Below are 22,590 nucleotides of genomic sequence, written 5' to 3'. Positions count from 1 at the left end.
GGCATAATGATAAATATTTAGAGGACATTTTGATATTATATCCATTTAGCAAAGCAATAATAGTAGGCTCTGGCATGTGAGTTCCCTGACCATGGGTTCTTGGTCATATTTATAGTACTGGGCATTCATATCCTCCTGTAGAGCAGGCTTTAAATGCAAAAGTGCTTGGTTTCCCCCATAACATGCATGCCACTATTACATCCATGAGTTTATTATGCCATGCTGATCATTACTATAGTTCACTGGGTTGACAGCTGAGTCAATCCAGTTGAAGGCTGTTGATGGGTCTCTCCCTCCTCCTCCTCCTCCTCCTAGCAGTCTGCATAGCAACGTCTAGGACCATGAACACTAGGCAGTAGGGAGGAAACTTTCAGTTTAGCGTCAACTTGATCTTTCCATGTCCTGTGACTCCCGTATGTGGTGTCTTTAGCAAAAGGATCTTCCTATGAAGTTGTGGAGCAGTAGCTTTGCCAGGAGTAGGAATAGCTTGTATTGTTTTGGAAACCTCCTTGACCAGTAACTCACACCTGAAACTAGCCATCAGGTAAGTGTAAATTAAAATACCTTGAGACATCATTTTACCTCAGCCAGACTGCCTAAGATCAAGAAAACAAATGCTGGAGTGTAAGTGGGGAAAGAGCAACCATTATTCACTGTTGGTGGGAATGCAAACTGTTATAGCCACTATGGAAAACAATGGGTGGTTCTTCAAAGAGCTGGAAATAAGTAGATCTACCAAATGATCTGGCTATACCACTGAAACATATGTCCAAAGGACTCTGTATTCTACTCCAGAGACACTTACTCATCTGTGTTCATTGCCACTCTATTCATAATAGCTAGAAATGGAAATATCTTAGACCTCTACCAATTGGGGAATGAGCAATGAAAATACAAAACAGGTACAGACTGACAATATTTAGGTGTAAAGAAAAATGAAAAATTTAGGTAAACAGATGGAACTGGATATAATTATTCTGAGTGTGGTCACCCCGACCCAGAGAGACAAATGCTGTGTGTTTTCTCTCATATTTGGAGGCTAGCTTGAGTATGTAGATGCGCATGTGTAATTGGAGTACTTGTAGAAGCCAGGAAATCAGAAAGAGGCCATTGTGTTTGTGTTGAGGGGAGAATAACGGAGGAAGGGCAGTCAAACAGACTAACAGGTCAAAAAGGTAAGAGAATATTGGGGGGGAGGTAGATTTAATTGGGGGAGTAGATGGGAGGTCAGGGCAGAAGAAAGGGTTCGAGGAGAGATAGATAACACTGAAGATCTTTTAAAAAGCTATATAGACACCTACTGTCTTAGTCGTTATTCTATTGCTGTGAAAAGATACCTCTATCAAGGCAACTCTTAGAAAAGAAGGTATTTAACTGGGACCTTACTTACAATTTAGTCCATCTTCGTCATGTCAGGGAACACAGTGGTGAGTAGGTAACCACTGGAGCAGTAGCTGAGAGTGCTACATCCTGATCCACAGGTAGAGAGAAGAGAGGCAGGGCGGTGGGGAGAGAGAAAGATAGAGAGACAGAGGGACAGACTGGGCCTGGCATGGGCTTTGAAACTCAAAGCCCACCCTCAGTGACACACTTCCTCCAACAAGGCCACACCTCCCAATCCTTCTAATACTATCAAAAAGTTTCACTCCCTGGTGACTAAGCAGCAAATATATGAGACTATGGAGCCATTCTTTTTTTTTTTAAATTATTAATTTATTTACTTCGCATCCTGATTGCAGCCCCTGTCTTCTCCTCCGAGTCTCCCCTCATAACTCTTCCCCCCAATTCTCCCCTCTCCTTCTCAGAGAATGTGGAGGTCCCCATGGGTACCAACCCACCCTGGCACCTTATGTCACTGTAGAACTAGGAGTGTCCTCTTTCACTGAGGCCAGACAAGGCAGCCCAGTTAGGGGAAGGAGATCCAAAGGAAGATTGATGGGGGCCATTCTTATTCAAACCACCTCCCCTATTATTTTATATACATACGTATTTTATATACATACATACACATGTATTTTATATACATATAATTGTTTACTTAACTGCATATATAATATGTTATATATAATATTGTATGATTTAATTATACACACACACACACACACACACACACACACACACACAGTTAAGTAAAAAGCCAGTTGCTAGGTGTAAATTAACTTTCTTTTTCCTTTTGAAGTTATTGTGTAAGAGCTGGCCTATAGGTAATGATTCTGTGCCTCATCCTCCCTAGTGTGTCCTCATAGCTGACTGTGTGTCATCCGTGTTTGTGGGCGACAGCACCTCATTCATTCTTACGTAGAGTTTCAGTCACAGGCACAGAGCTTCTGCCCATTCAAACTCAGAGCGACCGTATTGACTGAAATATTAAATAGGTATATGATTTTTTTTTTTACATTGGTGACATTTTAGGCCAAGGCTGGAGGGATTTCTCAGTTGTTAAAAAGGACTTGTTGCTCTTGCTGGGGAGCTAGGTGTGGTTTCCAGTGCACACAGGTTGCTTACTACCATCTGTAACTCCAGGTCTAGGCGTCTAACACTCTTCTTATCTCCATAGGCATAGGGCATACACATGTGCAGGAAAAACCTTCCTACACATAAAGGCAAATAAGGCTGGAGAGATGGCTCAGTGGTTAAGAGCACATACTGCTCTTCTTGAGGACCCGAGTTTGATTCCCAGCACCGCATCAGGTGGCTTATAACTGCCTGTAACCCCAGCTCCAGGGGGATCTCCCACCTCTGACCTCTGTGGGCGCTTGCATTCATGTGCACATCCTCTCCTCAATATACACACAATTAATAATAATAAATCTTAAAAAATAAAAAGTAAATCTTAAAGACCTTGTTATTTCAAGAGAATTATGTGATAAAATCTGAAACTCATACCTAGCCATTTGTTCTTTTGGTCACGTTTCTCTTGACGCTTGCGAGCACTTCTGAAGTTTTCTACATAAGGCACTGCTAGGCAGGATTGATCTGTTCAATTTTATACTCTAAGAAGTCAGTGTTCTCATCATAAGGGAAAGTGACAGCTAGTCAGTTGAAATCCATCTATTTTGACCAAGAAATAGTGAGTTAGAGGATGAAGGAGACCCAGCTTCCTAAACTGAATTTAAGAGAAGCTACTGAGAAACTGGACCCAGGTAAACAGAAGAGTGATCACAATAAAACAGGCTTTGTTTGCCTGTTTGTGGTGCTGGGGTTAAGTCCTTGGCCTTGCACATGCTACGGAGGTGTTCTTCCACTGGGCTAAATCCCCATCCTCTATTTAGTGTCTTTATTTATTTATTTATTTGTTTGTTTGTTTGTTTGTTTGTTTGTTTTGTGTGTATGGTGGTAGTTATGGTCACGTGGGTGCTGGGAGCCAAACCTGGGTCCTCTGGAAGAGCAACTCGCCCATCTAACCACTGAGCCGTCTCTCCAGCCCCTCTTTAGTGTTTTTCAATATGGAAATTATAGGATTTGATTTTTTTTTCTCCTCTCTACAGGATTAATGTTTAAAATGCAGATTTTGTTTCAATCAGATCTTGAATAATTTGCTTCTCTAGTCTGTTTTGTGGTGCCACTGCAGCCGAAATCTGATACTGGGCATTCTGAAAAGCATTCAGTCATTTATTTCTCACCAGTTTGGAGACTGCAGAGTCCAAGCTGGAGGCCCTAGCAGTCTTGCTATCTGATGAAGGTTGTACCCAATAGTGCCTTGAGTACTGGAGGAAGAACCAAGTGTTCCCCCCACTTGCCTTGGGAAGGAGACCACATCCCATTTACTAGATGAGCTCCTCTGGATACTGTCACATTACAACACTAGAATTATGGATGGGACATATTCAAATCATATTTGCGCCTTATCTCCAAATATCAACAAACTTTAACAGAGGGCTCCCTTCTTGACCCATTTATTCCCAACTTAAAAATGGAGAGTACTTAAATAGAAAAGTATATCAACTGTACCGAGGTTTAAGATTAGAGTGAAACTTTTTTTTTTTTAATGTCTTGGTAAAGTGGGTGCTTTGGTGGTAGCTCTGTTCTTTTCTGATAGCAAATGAATCAGTGAGCTAGAATCTTGGCCCCCAGATATAACTCTGGTTTGTAATTTTTAACCACGGTGTGTTGTAGTAGGAAGAGGTTTATCTCTTCCATCTGTTTCACAGAAGCCCTGGGAGGAAGAGGCAGGCTTCTGGTGGCTCCAGCAGTGAGTTTCTTTTCTACCTTAGCCACACAGGGTACAGTGGGAGAGTAATGAGATGGATGTTTTAAGCGTCCTGATTTTTTCCCTCTTTTGTTTATAATAACTTTGCTATGTATTTCATTCCATTCTAAATAATTTTAAAACAGATGTTACATTAAAAAACCCAATCTGTTATTTAAGAATAAGAATGTTTAAGCCTGTCAAAAGAGATGATTTATTTATAAAGTTTGAAACCTAACTCCCAGTGCATAGGGAATGAACAGTAAGTAGGAATTCATAGGTTTTTTTTTTAACTTAACCTTTTTTTAAATTTTAAAATATTTATTTATGTGTGCATCTGTGTGTACGTGGGTTCCAGCAGAGGCCAGAAGAAGTCATCGGATCTCCTCTAGCTGGAGTTTCTGGCACTTGTGAACCACCGGATGTGAATGCTAAGAATCAAACTGTGGTCCTCTGAGAAAGCAGCAGGTGTTCTTAACCTGCTAGCCCTCCAGCCCCGAAGATTAAAAAACAAAAGAAAAACAAAAACCCAGAGACACTTATGTCACAATTTCTATTTGAAAGATACTTTGTTCTAACTGAAATGGCTACCAAAAAAAAAAGCAAGCTGTAGAATTTTATATTTAAAAAAATCTTTTGTCAAACACTTCTGCAAGTATTTTTTCGGGTCTCAAACATGAAATAATTTCCTCATGTCCAAACTCTGTAATGCACTTTAGTTTTTTACAGATGGTTACTCCCTGTATCAATTTCCAGTGAGCTTCAAGGAAGGAAGTATCATTTTGTGACAAAGCAAAGACAAAATATTTCTTTTTATGTAGCAGTGAATTCACTAGTTAGATCTTTGGGCAAATCTTTAAATCATTTGACAACACAAGATAAGAATCGTATTTCATGGTGCGTGTTTCACAGCTAGTATTATGGAATAAATAGAGAAACAAAGAAAACTTACTCTCAGAAGTTAACTTTTGGGCCGAGAGGGCTCAGTAGTTAAAGACACTTTCCACCAGACCATGCAATCTAGGTTTGCATGATGGAAGGAGAAACTTCTGCAAATTGTCCCTTGATCTCTAACCCTGCACTGTGCCGTGTGGGTACACACACAATACACACAGTGTCATACACATTTTAATTAACGTTTATATCTTCTTTCTTTATTCATTCCCTTTCCCAAAAGAAAATATTTAAATTGAAGGATACTCAATCTAATTATGTTGGTTCTTCTAAAATTTTTGGCAGAGAGGCATTTTTCCTGGAAATATTCTGGGATTAAAACAGTATCAACTCTGTTTTAACAAATTATCTGCTTGTATCACGTGCTTGTATTGTGAGGCATGTGTGATAAGCACTCTGACCTTCTTTACTTAGGACAAAGTGTGTGACATCATTCTGGAAAGATTCCTGGATGCACTTGAAATGATGGCTTGAGGGCTTTTGTTTGTTTGTTGAAAATAATTATTAAATTTGGAAAATAGGAAGACAAATGACAAGATCAAGGTAGAGCCCTTCTTCAGAAAGTATGCTTCTGAGACCCACAAGACGCTGTCCTCAGAGTTAGAGATGAGCTGTGGACTTCTTGTGAGCCACCACCTCTCATGGCTTCTACCTCTCAATGAGGGATGGACGTCAGGATACAGTAACAAAGAAAATAGGCTCTTGTTGCAAATAAAACCATTGAAATCAGTTGAAAATGCAATTTTGGAAGCCTTAATTTTTACTCAAGCAAGAAAAGAGTCACAATGACTCCAAGGTATTTGTTAGCTTTCTGCGTTGTATCACCGGGATGGACCCACTGCTCGGTGATAGCCATTGTTGACATCAAAGCAGTGACAGGGACCCACAAAAAACAATCTACTCCAAATTTACTGCAATGTTGCAAAGTAATGACATATACCATTTTGTAGGGAGTGCCCTACTGACCCCAGAATGTAACACAAGCCCCATTTTGTTTAAAAACTCAGTTTGAATGATAAACAGAATGATCACAAAAACACAACCATAGACCAAGTGTTCTTGGTTTTATTGTTTTTATTGTTACTGATCAGTTTAGTGTATGTGAAGTGGCAGTGGGCTCATGTTTCCAAACTGATTTCCCAAGCTGGCTGTGGTCATGTTAGAAGCTTTTCTTTACCTTGGCATAGAAAACACGTGAGTTGGAGGTGTGGGGTGCTGTATGTGGGTTATTTTGAGATCATATCAAGATTAAATATATGATGCACATTACATTATCATTTGTTTTTCCTACCATATAAAGAAAATATTTTTTGTTGTTGTTTTAGAATACATTAACTATTTTGTGTTTCGCTTACTTAAGAAACTCTGTGATCCTAACAATACCTTTTGTCTCTTAGATTTCCAGGACCCCCACCTGTCAATAACGTGTCACCCTCTTATGCATCAGGCCAGCCCCTGCCACAGTCATCTTACCCAGGTCCTGGGTCCACTTCCTCTGTCACCCAGCTGGGTGGTCAGTTCGGCTCTATGCAGATCAACAGCCTTGGTAAGTGTGCATTATCACTGTTCATTCATGGCGCTCATTCAGTGTTCTTTGCGCTGCTGGGGTTAAACCCAGAACCGCAAATGTGCTAGGCCACCCTCACCGTTTCTTCTATTTTAACATAGACATAACTCTGGCCTGACATATTAAAATGCTACCTTGTGCGTTTTTATGTACACCATTGATCCTGTGTATGGCTCTGGTTAGTTTTCTCCTGAGCATGTTGCCACTAGTTCAATATAATTGAAGAACCCTCAGCACACTGTACATTCATTGCTAAAACAACATAAAAAAACAAAAATGCTGACTTCACAAGTAAATATTAAACCGTGTAATTATTGGAGGAACTGTGAGGGTAGTTTTAAAATTGTATTGTTTTATAGGAGTCCTCCAAATTAAAGATAAAATGCTTATTGTCTCATAGTGAATTTTAATTCTGTGGTTAGGTCGTTGGAATAATCAAACCTCTGATGCCACAAACCAGAAAAGAGGAGAAAGCAGGAATGCCCATTCTAGTAGCAGCATGCCTACGTGTTATAATTTAAGGCAGTGGTTCTCAACCTGTGGGTCATGACCCCTTTGGAGGTTGAACAACCCTTTCACAGGGGTCACCTAAGACCATCTGCGTATCATATATTTTCATCATGACTCATAACAGTAGCAAAATTTCAGTTATGAAATAGAAATGAAAATAATTTTAAGGTTGGGCATCACTACTACCCGAGGAAGTAACTGTATCAAGAGTTGCAGTATTTGAAGGTTGAGAACCACTGCTTTAAGGGGCACTCCCTCCCTTAGCTTTTTCTTGCTTTGATAAAATGTAATGACCAAAAGCAATATTGGGAAGAAAGGGTTTATTTCAGCCTACACTTCCAAGCATCTGCCCATCACTGAGGGAAGTCAGGCCAGGGCCTCAAGGCAGGAACATACCAGTTCCTATTCATGCAGAGGACCTTGGTGCTTGCATCTCCAACATATCTGGGTCTCATACTGTTGCCGGGCTGGATTTTCACAAGTAGGCTCTCCTGGGCTCTCCTCAGGGACTCTGGCCCTCTCACATGGTCAAACCTCAACCTTTCTCCGTAACTCCTTTAGTCCTGGGGCTTCAACTTCAGTAGCAGTGGTACCTTGATCAGTGTCCTTTCCTGGCTTCTTCTTGTGCCAAACCTCATTTGCTCTTCATGACTCCTTCGTGCCTTCACCTGTGGCACCTGAGAACCTCTTACATACAATCAAGTTCGGCTACCGGCACAGGATACAGCCGTGGTTTCCTCTGGACCACAATCTTCGTGTGCTGACCCTGAGGAAGAACTCCCCAGAAGATTCTGCCTCAATGATGCCAGGTTCTTCTTAATCACAGCTGGTTCTCTGGCCCCAGCTGACCAGCACCCATTTTCAAAGCAAAGCAAAGGTTTTCCTCCTTCAGTCCAGTGGTTCTCTTGTTAATTACAGCCAGTTTTTCAGCTCCAGCTCATACCATGGGTACTTAACATGGAAGTACCACCCAGATGGTTCTGGTAGAGTCTTTGCTGAAACTTCACAAGGCAGGCCTCCATTGTCTTCTAAGCTCCATTGTCTTCTAAGCTCCAACAGACTAATCCACTGATCTCTGAACATTCAAGGACTTTCTCAACCTTAAGTTCAAATGCTATGACAATCCTCCAAGAAACACAAGGTCAGGTCTATGATCCTCATACCCTATAACGTGCTACCGATTCATGTCTCAGTTAGGGATTCTATTTCTGTAATAAAACACGATGACTAAAAGCAACTTGGGGAGGAAAGAGTTTATTTTGTCTTACACCTTGTAGTCATCCACCCAGGGAAGTCAGAGCAGAGCCTGGAGAAGGGGACTGAGGCAGAGGCCATGGAGGAGCGCCACTTACCTGGCTTGCTCCTCGGCGGTTTGCTCAGCCTAATTTCTGGTAGAATCAGGAACACCTACCTAGGAGTGCCCCGGGCCCGGTGAGCTTGGTGCTCCCACATCAATCACCAGTCAAGAAACACAGGCCAGTCCAGTGCGGGAATTTTCTCAGCTGAGGTCCCTCTTCTAAAAGGACTCTGTGTGGAGCTGATGTTAAGCTAGCCAGCATATGCACGTACTGCTTACACCTAGCGTGCTGGAAGTCGTGATGAAAGTCGCCCAGAATATTTCTGATCTTTTTGCCAGTTTCCAGATGGCTAACGAGGAGGCAACTAAGTTTCACAGGTCCACACCTTCTCCCTGGTTATTTCTACCTGATTCTTACTCACCTGGCCAAGTCAGGCTCAGAATGCAAATAATTTATTGAAGGCATAAATTATCCAAATGATGCTTGCTCTATCCATTTTTCTTTTATATTATTTTTCAAGGTTTTATAAGAGATAGAGGTGTTGTTTTTAAATTAATGCATGGACCATGTAAAGTTAATGCACTGAAGTCAAGATTTATTAAGTCTCTCACTGGGGACTGAAGAGATGGCTCAGGGGTTAAGAGCACTTGCTGTTCTTGCTGTAGACTGGAGTTCAGTACCCAGTACTAAAACTAGAGGTGTTGCTTTTATACTCATCTTAAACTTTGTGTCTGTAAAAAAAAAAAGTCCTCAAGTAATATTTATGTCACTTATACACACATAACTCATAAGCATGTGTTCTTGCTTTGTATATGGTAAACGAATGTCTCTGTCATGTGCTCGGTAGGCATCAGAGCTGATAAAAGTGTCCCTGAGCCACGCTCTTTTCTCTCCCACAGGTGTGGGCATAACCCCCCAGAGCCAGGGTCCCCCTGGCCCTCGGTCAGCGGGCGCCTTCCAGGGGCCTCCACAACCTGCGCAGCCATCTATCCTGCAGCCGGGACCTCCGGTTCCGCCACCACCCCCCTCCACCCTGAATGGCCCTGGTGCCCCTCCTATGTCTGCACCGACTCACAGGCAGGATGGACTTCCTGGGCCTACTCCTCTGAATGCCCAGTATCAGCCCCCACCTCCACCAGGCCAGACCCTGGGTGCTGGCTACCCTCCACAGCAGGGTAAGGCGGGCAGGGTGAAGCCAAGGTGTGGGTCACCTGGGGATGCTGTGTCTTCAGCTGGAAATCAGGCTTGTTTCTGTGTCAGCTGTGAAGGGCCAGCCGTGTCTGGATAGTGTCAGAAGAGTGTCATTTTTAGTGTCATTTTGAGTCTTTCGCTTTATTTAACAACGAACTATTCAGCATGCTTGATTCAGCAAAGTGATATTGTCAGTGAGTGTTCCACCTGGTTGTGGAGATGATCATTTTTTTCTTTATTTATTTTTTCTTCAAGCACCCAGCTATGGACCTCAGATGGGAGGTGCACAGATGTCTTACCCAGGAGGCTTCCCTGGAGGTCCTGCACAGATGGCTGGGCCACCACCACAGCTCCAGAGGAAGCTGGATCCTGACTCCATCCCCAGCCCCGTAAGTCCTCCTCCCTCTCCCACACACTCCATTTGTTAGCTCTGAGTCCTCTCAGGCCTGTAGACATTCTGGGACACTGGCCACAGGAGGAGGCTTCTGTTCACACCTGTGCTTCTGGGGAGGCCTTCTGGGGTTCAGAGGATGCTGAGGGCTTAGAGGGAGGACTCTGCCTTCTGATCAGGGAAATTGTAAGCCACATTGAAAAGGGGACAGATACAGAGAAGGATGAAGAATTTTTAGCTTTTTAAAAAAATATAATTCTATAAACTTGAAGATTTGTGATAACTAGCAAATGTTTATAACAAGCTTTATAGTACATTAAGAATTCAGCCTTAGCAGCTCTTAGTACCTTTGCTATTATGTTGCCATCATTAGTGTTTCTTATGGCTTGACTATGAAAGACCCACACAAATGCTTTGTTCCTAGTCAGGTGCCATTTTGGAAGTGTCTGAAGACTTGAGGAGATATACCTACCTGGAGGAATCCAGTCTTTGGGGGTATTTTGTTCCTGGCCTGTGGTGGTTTGACGGAAAATGTCCCCTTAGGGTTATGTGTTGGATACTTGGTCCCCAGCTGGTGGCACTGTCTGGGGAGGCTTAGAAGGTATGGCCTTATTGAGGAAGGGTGTCACTGGGAGTGAGCTCAGCCAGCGTAGGTCCTTTTCCTACTGCCAGTTTGCCCTGTCGGATTCACTTTCAGCTTCCTGCTCCTACCATGATGCCTGCCACATTCTGCCCCAATGTTTCTGCTTTTACGGACTCCAATTCTCTGCAGCCGTAAGCCAAAACAAACTCTTAGTTCCACAAATTGCCTTGGCTGTGATGTTTTATCACAGCAACAGAAAAGGAATTAACACCTGGCCCCTCTCTGCCATGCTCTCTGCTCGCTGTCCACTGTGAGGCGTACGAACACAAACACAAAAACAGCACATGCATGCCACATGTGCCTCCGCCATGAGGCTCTGCCCAAGTGCATGTTTGCCAGCAACCATGGACTGAGTCCTCTGAAACAACTGAAATAAACATTTTTATTTTCTGTTAAGTCATTTAATGTCGCAAAATACCTTTAACTAAAACAGAATTATCTTATTTGGGTTAAAAAGGTTTTTTTTTTTTACATGGAACTTATTTTGAATCTTTATGTCAGTGGTTCTCAACTTTCCTAATGCTGCTTCTCTTAAGACAGTCCTCGTGTTGTGGTGGCCCCAACCATAAAATTATTTTTGTTGCTACTTCATAACAGTAATTTCGCTGTTGTGAATTGTAATGTATCTGTGTTTTCTGATGGTCTTAGTTCTTTGAAAGAGTCATTCCAGTCCCAAAGGGTTCACAACCCACAGACTGGGAAACACTGCTCCATGTGAGGATTTTTTTTTCTAAGATAATCTTCCCCAATTTTCATTCTCACCAGGTCTATTCCTGTTACAATCATAGGTACTTTAAATATCCTTGTGGGAAAACGTTCCTGTTCTCTGGCCTCCTAGTTTTCACCTTCCCCTAATTTTCCAGCTCTTACCACAGACCTGGTCATTACCAAATACTATGCACTTACAGTTGAAAGCATTGTTTTTATCTGTTGCCTCCTACCTTTGTCGCTTATTTCCTTCAAAACCCAAACTGCAACAGCCACTCTCTCCACTGGTACTTCCATGCCATGTCTTACATGCCTTCCTCTCTTAACCATGTGATTGCATTTACAGGTGAATTTGTATGTAGCTTCTGTGTTTTATCAAAGCGTGCCTGTGTGTGTTTGTGATTGTATACGTCTCTATGTGTGCATTTGTGTGTTTGTGTGCGTTATATACAAGTATTTGTGTATGTATGTTTATCTTTGTCTCTGTGGGTACATGTTTTGTGTTTGTGTATGTGTACAAGTTTATATGTGTGTTTTTGTGTTGAGTGTGTATGTATACAAGTTTATATGTGTGTGTGTTCATGCTGAGTATATATGTGAGTTAGTGTTTTTGTGGGCCTGTGTGCATGTATGTATATGTGTATGGATGTTTGTTTCTGTGTGTATACATGTATTTGTGTGTGCATGGATGTGCCTATGTGTGTTTGAGTATATATGTGTGCTTACGTGTGTGTAGGACAGTGTTCTCAACCTTCCTAATGCTGTGACCCTTTGATATAGTTGTGACCCCACCCATAAAATTATTTTCATTGCTACTTCATAACTACAGTTTTGCTAGTGTTGCAAATTGTAATGTAAATATCTGAGATACAGGATATCTGATATTATATATATGAAAGGGTTGTTTGGCCACCATATGGGTCATGACCCACAGGTTGAGAACCACTAGTGTAGGGGGTTGTATATATTTGTAGGTGTGTATGTGTATGGTGTGTACATATATGTGTATGTGTGTTTGCATATACATACATATGTGTATGTGTGGTCTATGCTGTCGTTTTGTCTGTATGTGGTTATGTGTGGGTCTTGTATATGTGTGTGTGTTTGAGTATATATGTATATGAGTATCTGTGTAAATGTGTGTGGTATGTGCATATATACATGTGTGTATTTGTGTGGTATCTTTTGTATGCTCATATGTGTGTATGTGTATGTATGTGAATATAGGTTCTTTTTATTGCCTGACCCTCCCTCAGTATTAGGGAGCCCCAAGTTGTTAAAGTTATTTTTATAAAACTGTGGTTTTTTTTTTTCAGTCTCTCTTAAACATAGCTATCACACAAATAATTGATACTATTTTATATTTGTTTAATAATAAGCTTTACAGCACAATAACTGAGCAGTTACTACTCTATTCTTAACCCTTTAAGCTAATTTGACTTCCTCCTAGCATGCATCTCAGAGATACTTGCACTTTGCAGCTTTTCTTGCTCCAACTCCTGTTCTGATATCTCTTGGACCTCTCTTGTCACTGATTCCCCTGCTTCCTCCTTTAATTCCTCCTCCCCTGGCTGGCAGGAAGTTCAGCCCTATTCTCTCCTCTACTTAGTGATTGCCTGTAAGCTGCTTTGTTGGCATACAAAGGGACAGTTGGGGAACAGTGTTTACACAACATTGAGACAAGAGATTCTAAGAACAAGGATTGCAACCAGATATGGGGGGAGTATGGAAATCAGCCTTTGAATTACACAATAACCTTATGCCTGCACCAAGGCTTAATCTTTGGAAAGACCTTTTCTTCAAGAATGTTAGTCGCTAGGTTAACATTATTCAAAGTACATTGAATAATACAACATACAATATAAGTACAAGAACAGGCAGCTGGTATCAAGTGAGCAGTTCTTAGGAATTCTTGTTCTCGGCCTCCATTCAGACTGTGGATTTTGGGCACACTAGGAGGTAGTCTTCATTCTCATAGCTTCCAGCAAAAAGCGCAGGTCCTCGTTAAGACCTCTTCCCTGAAATCCAGACCCAGCTTCTTACCTGAAGAACCTCAGACTCATTGTGGACTCTCTTATACTTCCTGTAGGCCTATGATTAGGTCTAGTCCTGTTCATCTTCTCTCCCTGGTGCAAGCCTCCACCAGCCTGAGGGTCTGGCAGCTTCCTAACTGGCTGTGTACTCTCTGCACAGTAGCCCGGGCTGTCCATCCAGTCCTAAGTCAGATCAGGTATTGGCTCAGAACAAAGCTTGTCAGCACTCACAGCTCACAGTCCAAGTTCTTAGGCTACCTCATGTGATGCTTAGTTGTTGGCCACTCTTGCCTCTAGCTCCCCTCACAACAAATGCACACAAATCCTAGATGTCTCTGACTTGGTCCCTTCCTGCCTTGCACCCCTGCTTTAGTTTTGCGAGCTCTTCAAACATGCCTCATATGTGCCTCAGCTTGACTGATGACATTTCTGTTGCCTATGTGCATGCCCCTTTCCTAGCCAGATGCAAGGCCTGACTCATTTTTTAAAAAATGTCTTTGCTACCCGCCCAGTATCCCTGGAGCTCCATCCATGTCTCTTCCTGTCCACAGCATCTAACTGCCTAGCAGAAAGCATGTCATCTGTAAAGTAATTTATCTTCCAGCGTTCTTCTACACTTGAACATCTGCTTTACGGGGCAAGGATCTAGTCCGTCCAGTTCTGTCTCCAGCACGTAAGAGAGCTTGCTGCTCCTGCTGAGTGTTGAATGAGCATTAATGAGAAGCAGCAGCAGCTGTGAGTGTACATGTGCAAATCAGACCAATTTTTTTTTTATCTTGAAGTAATGACATAGTAGTGCCAGATGGAGCCTGTTTGTTTTTCTAACATGAAAACAACTTTTTTTTTTTTTAAATGAAATAAACTCTTTCTTTTAGAAAGAAAGATTCTATACTCTACTCCTGAGTGAGGCCCTTAATACAGCAGTCCTTTGGTGCTTTTTGCTGTGTTTTGACGTGATGGAAACACCATTCCTGAAGCCCTCACTCACCCTCTTCTGCATCCATACGGGAGTTGTGTCCTTCCTCTTTTCCTTCCACCACCAGCAATTCGAACAGTTCTGCCTTGAGCATCCCAGCTTATGTGGCCGCACATCTTAACTTGATTCTCCTTCTCATATTCCTCAAGAGCAGTCCTTCCTTAGTGTTCTTTCCTGATTGTGTTTTATGGTTCCACAACACCCCTGGAAACGACTCCAGTGGCACATCTGAGAGGGGAGGGGGACCTGTGTCTTCCGAGGGAGCTTTGACACCCTCTCATCACATGTCACTGTGCTACATCTCAGCTCACACATGCAAGTCACAGCTGAGTCACTGTTGGAGATTTTGCTTACTGTTTCATTTCTAATGCTGTTTTTCAAGAGCATGCGTTTGGGGTAAATCAAAAGCTGTTTTTAACACGGCTGGAACGGCTTGATGTTTCTTACTCTTTTCTGTGTCTTGTTCTGACAAGATGTGGATTTAATTAATAATGGCTAATTACAACATTTTTTCTTTGGGGGCAGGGCTTTGCAAATTGGAAATAGATAGTTTGGAATAGGATTTTTTGGGACTGTGGTCTCCTGATTAGTGACTGTGTAGGTTCAGTGTATTAGGCATATGACTGTATCATGATAGTGTTCATCTTAGACTTTGTTGGTTAAAATGATTATGCTAAATGTTAATGTTTAATAATGTAAAAGCTACTCTTATTTTGAGTAACCTGATTAGCTTTGTGGTTGAATCCAGGATATAACTACAATATTTTGATGTTTCTGTGCACTTTTTGTTCATGGTAGCATCTTGTCTGTGTCTTGGTAGTGATGTCTGGAACACCTCCTCTATCTTTGTGTTTGTAACTATTCAAACTCTGAGGAAGCCAGACAGCAGGCAGATAACAGGATTAAATTCAGACTAGGTTGGTTGCCAGTATTCTTAGAACCCATGATGCCAGCACCATCTGCTCTGGAGACTGGAGCAGAAGAGAACACTTCAGAGTTGGTGCAAAGTCAGCGTTCATATTAGCAATGGAAAACTGCATCTTTTCATTCTTATCCCAGCCTAGATACTTCTTATCACTGCGTTCTTTGGTTTTATCTGGTTTTTGTTTTCTTTGATCTCTTCTCCCACCTCTTTTCTGTAGAAAGTGTGAAACTGGAGTGGAAAAGGAGGAAACAGAGGAAGACAGTCCCTAGGATTACTTCCTGTTTCTGTAACTTCATTCTATTCAGTTTTGCTCACAATTTTTAACCCTGAACAGTTATAACAAAAAGAAAAAAATCCGTTGTAGTCTTCATCTGCAAATATTATTAGTATAGAAATGTTTGTAAGTTAGATGGGGACATTTGGGGACCCTTGCTTCTGATGATTTCTAAATACTAGACACCCTCAACCCAGGATAGTGTTTGTTCTCTGCTGTGGGGGAGGGAGGACTTGAAAAGCAAGCTGAGGAAGAAGATGGATTCCAAGTAGAAGGTAGGCATCTTTAGCATGGAACTTGTATACCATTTCTTTTCTAATTAAAGATTTTTAGAGTTTTGATTACAAAAAGTATTTTTAAAAAGTTTCAAATTTCTTTCTAAAGTATTTTTCAAATGTTCATCCATAGTTATAATAAATGAGATAAAATGTCGTTAAGTAAAGTAAGAGTCTCTGAAGGGTTAGGGTCCGAGCTAAGAGTATTACAGAATAGAATTTGGAAATTTGGTAAATAGTGATCTAAAATTATGAAATTAAGCGAAGGTGAAACTGAAGGCATGGCAGATTGATTTATCTGAAAAGAAATAAAAAGGATTTTTAAAGACCCCCCTCTCTTTTTCCCATTTCTCCTTTCCCCTTCTCTCTTCCTCTCCATCCCTCTCCCTTTTTCTCCCCCTACCTCTCCCCCCCTTTGGAGAAGGAAGAGGGAACAAGAACAAGTCACTGTTCCTTTTAGCTGTGTGTCAGGAAGAGCTGTAACTTTGTCTAATTCAGTCTCAACATCTTCTTTGTCAGATTCAAGTGATCGAGAACGACAGGGCCGCCCGGGGCGGACAAGTCTACACTACCAACACCAGAGGCCAAGTGCCTCCCCTGGTCACCACGCAGTGTGTGATTCAAGACCAAGGTATTTATTTTTAGTGACTTCTGTTGTTGTTATATTTTGTTTTAAATTTTCTTACTGTTTCAAAAACAAAATACCCTGACCCCTAACATTCTGCTTTTTGCTCCCCACCTTAAGTGGAATAAGCTAAGCGGGAACTGATCCCCGCCCCTCCCGACACAGTCAGTGCCCTCTCTCATTTAAAAAAATTTTTATTTATTTATTACAATTTATTCACTTTGGATCCCCTCCTTCCCTCCCAATTCCACCCTCTCTTCCTCTTCTCCTCCCAAGCCCCTCCCCAAGTCCATTGATAGGGGAAGTCCTCCTCCCCTTCCATCTGACCCTGGCCTATCAGCTCTCATCAGGAGTGACTGCATTGTCTTCCTCTGTGGCTTGGCAGGCTGCTCCTCCCTCAGAGGGAGGTGATCAAAGAGCCAGACACTGAGTTCATGTCAGAGATAGCCCCTGTTCCCCTTAAGCTGCCATGGGCTACATTTGTGTAGGGATTCTAGGTTATCTCCATGCATGGTCCTTGGTTAGAGTATCAGTCTCAGAAAAAAAAAAAAAAAACCCTGGGCCCGGATATTTTGGTTCTGTTGCTTTCCTTGTGGAGTTCCTGATCCCTCCAGGTCTTTCTATCTCCCCCTTCTTTGATAAGATTCCCTGCACTCTGCCCAAAGTTTGGCTATGAGTCTCAGCATCTGCTTTAATACCCTGCAGGATAGAGTCTTTCAGAGGCTCTCTGTGGTAGGTTCCTGTCCTGTTCCCTCTTTTCTTCCTCTTCTGATGTCTATCCTATTTGCCTTTCTGAATGAGGATTGAGCATCTTGCCCAGGGTCCTTCCTGCTTAGCTTCTTTAGGTGTACAGATTTTAGTATTCTATATTATATGTCTAATATCCACCTCTAAGTAAGTATATACCATTAAAGAAATGCTCAACATCATCAGGAAAATGCAAATAAAAATGACCCTGAGATTTCACCTCACAGCATCAGAATGGTTAAGATCAAAAACACAAGTAACAACACATGCTAGAAAGGATGTAGAGAAAGGGGAATCCTCCTCCATTCCTGGTGGAAATGTAAACTTGTGTAACCACGGTGGAAATCAATCTGGCACTTTTTCAGACAATTAGGTATAGTGCTTCCTCAAGATCCAGCAATACCACTCCTAGCTCATACCCAAAATATGCTCAAGTGTACAACAAGGACATTTGCTCAACCACGTTTGTAACAGCTTTATTTGTAATATCCAGAATCTGGAAACAACCCAGTTGTCTCTCAATTGAGGAATGGATACATTTATACAGTGGAATACTACGCAGCAATTAAAAACAAGGAAATCATGAAATTTGCAGGCAAATGGTGGAAACTAGAAAAGATCATCTTGAGTGAGGTAACCCAGAAGCAGAAAGCCCTCTCTCATTTTAATTTGCCTGTTGAGCTGCACGCAGATCCTTTTCCTGTTGTTCCTGTAAAGTCAACATGTAACCCGATGGGCTCAGGGCTGCAGGTCAGTGATAGAGCTGTGGCCGGCGTGCATGAGGCCCTGGGTTCGACGCTCAGCACCAAAATCAACACGAAAGAGGCCTGGGGAAGTCAGAATATAGTTTTTAATGGCTATGTACTCTATGCTGAAAATGTGGTACCCTGTAAGACCTGGGGTCTCACAGCTCAGGAGTTCAAGATCGCACCCTTCCCAGAAACTCCCCCAGACCAAGACTCGATGCAAAAGTAAGAGGTTTATTAACCATTGCACAATGGGGTCACCCCTGCCGGTCAGCAAAGAGTGGCGCCAGGAGACAAAGACCTTTAGGTTTTTAAAAGAAAAATTGTGGGAAACTTGAAGTTGCAATTTTGGCAATTTAGGATTGGATGAGGAAGCTATAAAGTAAGATAATTGGTTAGTCTTAGGTGCTCAAGCTTGGCCAGTCCTGCCAAGTGTGGATGCAGCTGCAATTTAAGGTGGGGGTGGTTAGCTCATCCGTGAAGGTTAGGGGCTGTGGACTTTTGGCTGCAGGTCAAAAGCTACTCAGAAGTAGTCTGGGTTCGTTGCTAAGAAACGCTATCTCAGGTCTGGTCCTTCTTTTGCTGAGTGAAGGTCATTGCTTGCTTGCCCTTTTTTTATATCTGTCTTCACAAATAGGGTCACATTCCTTCACTCTCTGGAAAAACTCAAAGCTATAGGCTTTAGAAGACATACAGGTTACAAAGTTAGTCTAACCCTTTCAACCCTTTATCTCACTCAGAGTAGTCAAGCCATCCAGAACCCAGTTTTCTCCTCCTATCATTAGACATTCATTTTAAATTAAGTCATTTTACTTACTGCTCTAGATTGATTTTCTTTGTTCCTTATTCTTTACACAATCATCAAAAGTACATAGTGGGGGACTGGAGAGATGGCTCAGAGGGCAAGAACACTGGCTGTTCTTCCAAAAGTCCTGAGTTCAATTCCAAACAACCACACGGTGGCTCACAACCATCTATAGTAATATCTGGTACACAGGCACGCATGCAGGCAGAATGCTGTATATATAAAAAAAGTACATAGGGAGTTCATGTTTGTAAAAATTTATGACGTGCTGTGTGATAGTTTTTTCTACTCTTGTGAATATACAAAAGCAAGTTTTGTTCCAGACTCTTAGTTCTGCATGAGCATTTTTTACATCCATCAGTTTTATTTAATGCTTTGAAGAAGTATTGAGGTTGAAGCTATTTGCAGATTTCTTTAGGGTCTCCATCTGGATTGCTGAACCAAGTGCTCACATTGGTCCAGCAACACTATAGGGTATATGTGACCATATGCTTCTTTCTTGATGGACCCCCCTCATTTCACAGTTAGGTCCCTGGATTCTCACTCATTTGAAAATGTTTTTTACTAGTCTTTCCTTCCTGCCTGCCATCTTTCTTTCTTCTTTCTTTCCTTCCTTCCTTCCTTCCTTCCTTCCTTCCTTCCTTCCTTCCTTCCTTCCTTCCTTCGATTTAACTTCCTTCCTTTTTGTGTGTATGTATGTGTGCATGCATGTGTATGTCCTGTGTGTGTGCATGTGTGTGAGTGTGACATCAAGCACATGGGGAGGTCACAGGACAATTTCTGCGAATTCCTTCCATTTCCTTGGGTTCTGGGGTCTGAACTCTTGCCTTCAGGCTTAGAAGCAGATGGCCTTACCCTCCCTGCCTTCCTCCCCAGTCACTCTTTAAGACACTTTCTCAGCTTCCTCTGACCTCTCTGTGACCTGGGGTTAGGTAGTCCTTGCTCATCTTCCCTTTGGCCACAGTCATTGCTGTAGTGACTTTAACCTACTTCCATGTGCCAGCTCTGCTCAGAGCTCCCAAAGGTACATAACCATCTTGGACTCAACCCCCACCTATTGCTGTGTGACTGTAGCAGTCACACCTAATGTAGTGACTGCCTAATACATTTACCAGACTAGACATGCTATGACCCAGTTATGACCTCCACCCACACACCCTTTGAAAACTGGTCCCTTCCTTATTCCTTGCAGCCTTTCAATTTTCAGTGGTGGCAATTTCACATTCTTCTCGTTCCTCAGACATACATCATTACTGCAGACATTTGTGTCATTGCATCGACATGTGCCCACAATCTTTCTATCACTCCATGCACTGTCACTATGGGGCTGGTCTGGGCCACTGCTGTATTTCCCTTGGCCCCTCCTCATGGGCTTTCCTGGCTCTGGGCCTCCTTTGCAGCCATTCTCCTCTCCGCAACCAGGGAGCCCCAAGTCAGGTCATGACACTCCTCTACGCAAACACAGCAGTGGTGCTCCATTTCATTTGTAAAACCTCAAGGGCTTAATGAGCCTCAAGAATCTGCATGATCTGGCTTGTACACCCTCCGAGCTCAGCTCAGCAGCCGCACCCCCATCTAAACATTTCTGCTCTTCCTCTGTTAGGCTTCCTGTGTGAATCTGCTTGAGTGAAGTCCTTGTCTCCTTTGTGTCTGCTCAAACACTACCTTTTTGTTGAGGCTGACCCTGAAAGTATTTAAAATATCAATTGGCCTCCTACTCTCAGGTACTCCTTATCCAAAGAGGCTTCTTTTTTGTAGCATTTGTCATGTTGCAGTGTCCTAGATAATAGAGTTATTCTTTGTTTCTATAATCCATGACCGCTTGTTACAGTAGCTCAGTAGAGCCACAGTTGAGTGGACTGATCTTGTGTAGATCATCTGCAGGCCAACACCTCTGCTGTGAGTCAGTGCTTGCAGTAATCCTGCCATGTCCAGAAAATAGCTTTACTTAGATCCTCCCGACCAAATTTTGACTCTTACACTCTTTCTGCTCCTTTTTCTGCAGTGTTCCTGAGCCTTGGGTAGGATTGTTGATAACTTTTCCCCAAAGCAGCCCAAGGAGTACCTTCTGGTACTGTGAAAGCTAGCCAATAGGGAGGAAGCTTCCTGGTTGGTACTAACTTTATTTCTCCACGTGTATAAGCCAAGCATGTGGTATATTGAAGAGTGGGATCATACCATCAAGTTCAGGTGGGAAGCCAAGAACAGTGACAATAGGTGCCTTTTTATTTGTCAACCTAAGGCTTTTGGGAGGAATGTTATCTGTGCAGATAACTCCAATTCTTTTATAAGAAAAATTATGAAGCTTTTCCAAGAGAGGTTTTCAATATGGTTTTTCCAAACATCCTTAGTGTTAATTTCCTCTGCCCCATCCCTCTGCATGCTTAAACTTCTCTCCCCATCATTCCCTTTTCCTTTTCTCATCAGTTGTGTTTTGCTGTCCCCTATCTGTTGAGGTCATTCTTCTCTGTTCCAGTTCACTTGCTATTGCTTTGATAAAGACTGTGACCAAAACCAATCTGGGAATGAAATGGTTTATTTAGTTACACTTCCATAGCACAGTCCATCATGAAGGGAATCTAGAGCAGGAACTCAAGCACAGTAGGGATGTAGAGGCAGGAACTGAAGCAGAGACTGGAGGAAGCTGCTTACTCCACATGGCTCGATCAGCCTGCTTCATTATAACCACCCAGGATGGCACTACATCCAGTGAACCAGTCTTTCCTGCATCAATCCTTAGTCAAGAAAATGCCCTGTAGCCTTGCCTACAGGCAATCTGGTGGAAGCAATAATAATAATAACAACAACAATAATAATGATATTCTCTCTCCCCACCAGTGGTTACTTTCTAGTTCCCTGGATTCTAACAAGTACTGCCAAGATAAGAATATAAATCTAAAGTGTCGACCCTAAGATCCATGTATGAGAGAGAACACATGATGTTTATCTTCATGGATCTGGGTTGCCTCACTCAGTATGTTTTCCAGTTACATTCATTTACTTGCAAATTTCATGAATTCTTTATGGCTGAATGAAATGATGTTGTGTATAGGTATTGTATTTTTATTATCCATTCAAGAGTTGATGGACATTTAGGTTGTTTCCATGTCCTAGCTATTGTGAATAGAGTAGCTCTGCGTGTGGATGAGTGTGCATCTCTATAGTAGGAGGGAGTCCTTTGGGTATGTGCCCAGGAGAGGAATAGCTGGCTCAAGGAAGTTGCCACATTAATTTCCATAGTAGCTTGTGCCAGTCCAACCGACAGTACCTGAGGGTTCCCCTTTCCCCACGCCCTCACCACAATTTGTGGTTTTTATAGTTTCTTCATCTTAGCCATTATGAATTAATTAAGATGAAACATCAAAGTAGTTTTGATTTGCATTTTCATGATGGCTAAGGATGGTGAGTACTTGCATTCCTCAGCAGTTTGTATTTTTTCTTCTGAGAAATCTCTGTTCAGTTCCATAGCCAAATTTTAACTTGATTGGATATTTTTTTTGTAGTTTGTTTTTTGAGTTTTTGTATATTATAGATACTACTACCCTGTCGGATGTGTAGCTGGCAAAGATTTTCCCCATTGTATAAGCTGTTTCCTCATCAGTTGATTAACAGTTTCCTTTGCTGTACAGAAGCTTTTTAATTTCACGAAGCTGCACTTCATGATTGGTCCTATTTCATGCGTGACTGAAGTTCTATTCAGGAAGTCCTTACCTGAGCCTAAATCCTGCAGGGC

At 42.1% G+C, this 22,590-nt stretch overlaps 1 protein-coding gene across 1 annotated transcript in view; it reads left to right on the top strand.

Moving 5' to 3' along the window:
• Sec24d (SEC24 homolog D, COPII coat complex component) overlaps positions 1 to 22,590 on the top strand; it is a 96,377-nt gene that overhangs the window by 14,383 nt on the left and 59,404 nt on the right. Inside the window, exons 4-7 of the mRNA XM_060392798.1 lie at positions 6,541 to 6,689; positions 9,418 to 9,693; positions 9,965 to 10,098; positions 16,454 to 16,565. Coding sequence (XP_060248781.1) covers positions 6,541 to 6,689; positions 9,418 to 9,693; positions 9,965 to 10,098; positions 16,454 to 16,565 — 671 coding nt within the window. The remainder of the gene's footprint in view (positions 1 to 6,540; positions 6,690 to 9,417; positions 9,694 to 9,964; positions 10,099 to 16,453; positions 16,566 to 22,590) is intronic.

This window comes from Meriones unguiculatus, chromosome 10, assembly GCF_030254825.1.
Source record: "Meriones unguiculatus strain TT.TT164.6M chromosome 10, Bangor_MerUng_6.1, whole genome shotgun sequence".
In the NCBI taxonomy this organism is placed as follows: Eukaryota; Metazoa; Chordata; class Mammalia; order Rodentia; family Muridae; genus Meriones; species Meriones unguiculatus.
The sequence above is the reverse complement of the archived record's forward strand: the minus strand, read 5'-3'. Positions and strand labels throughout refer to the sequence as shown.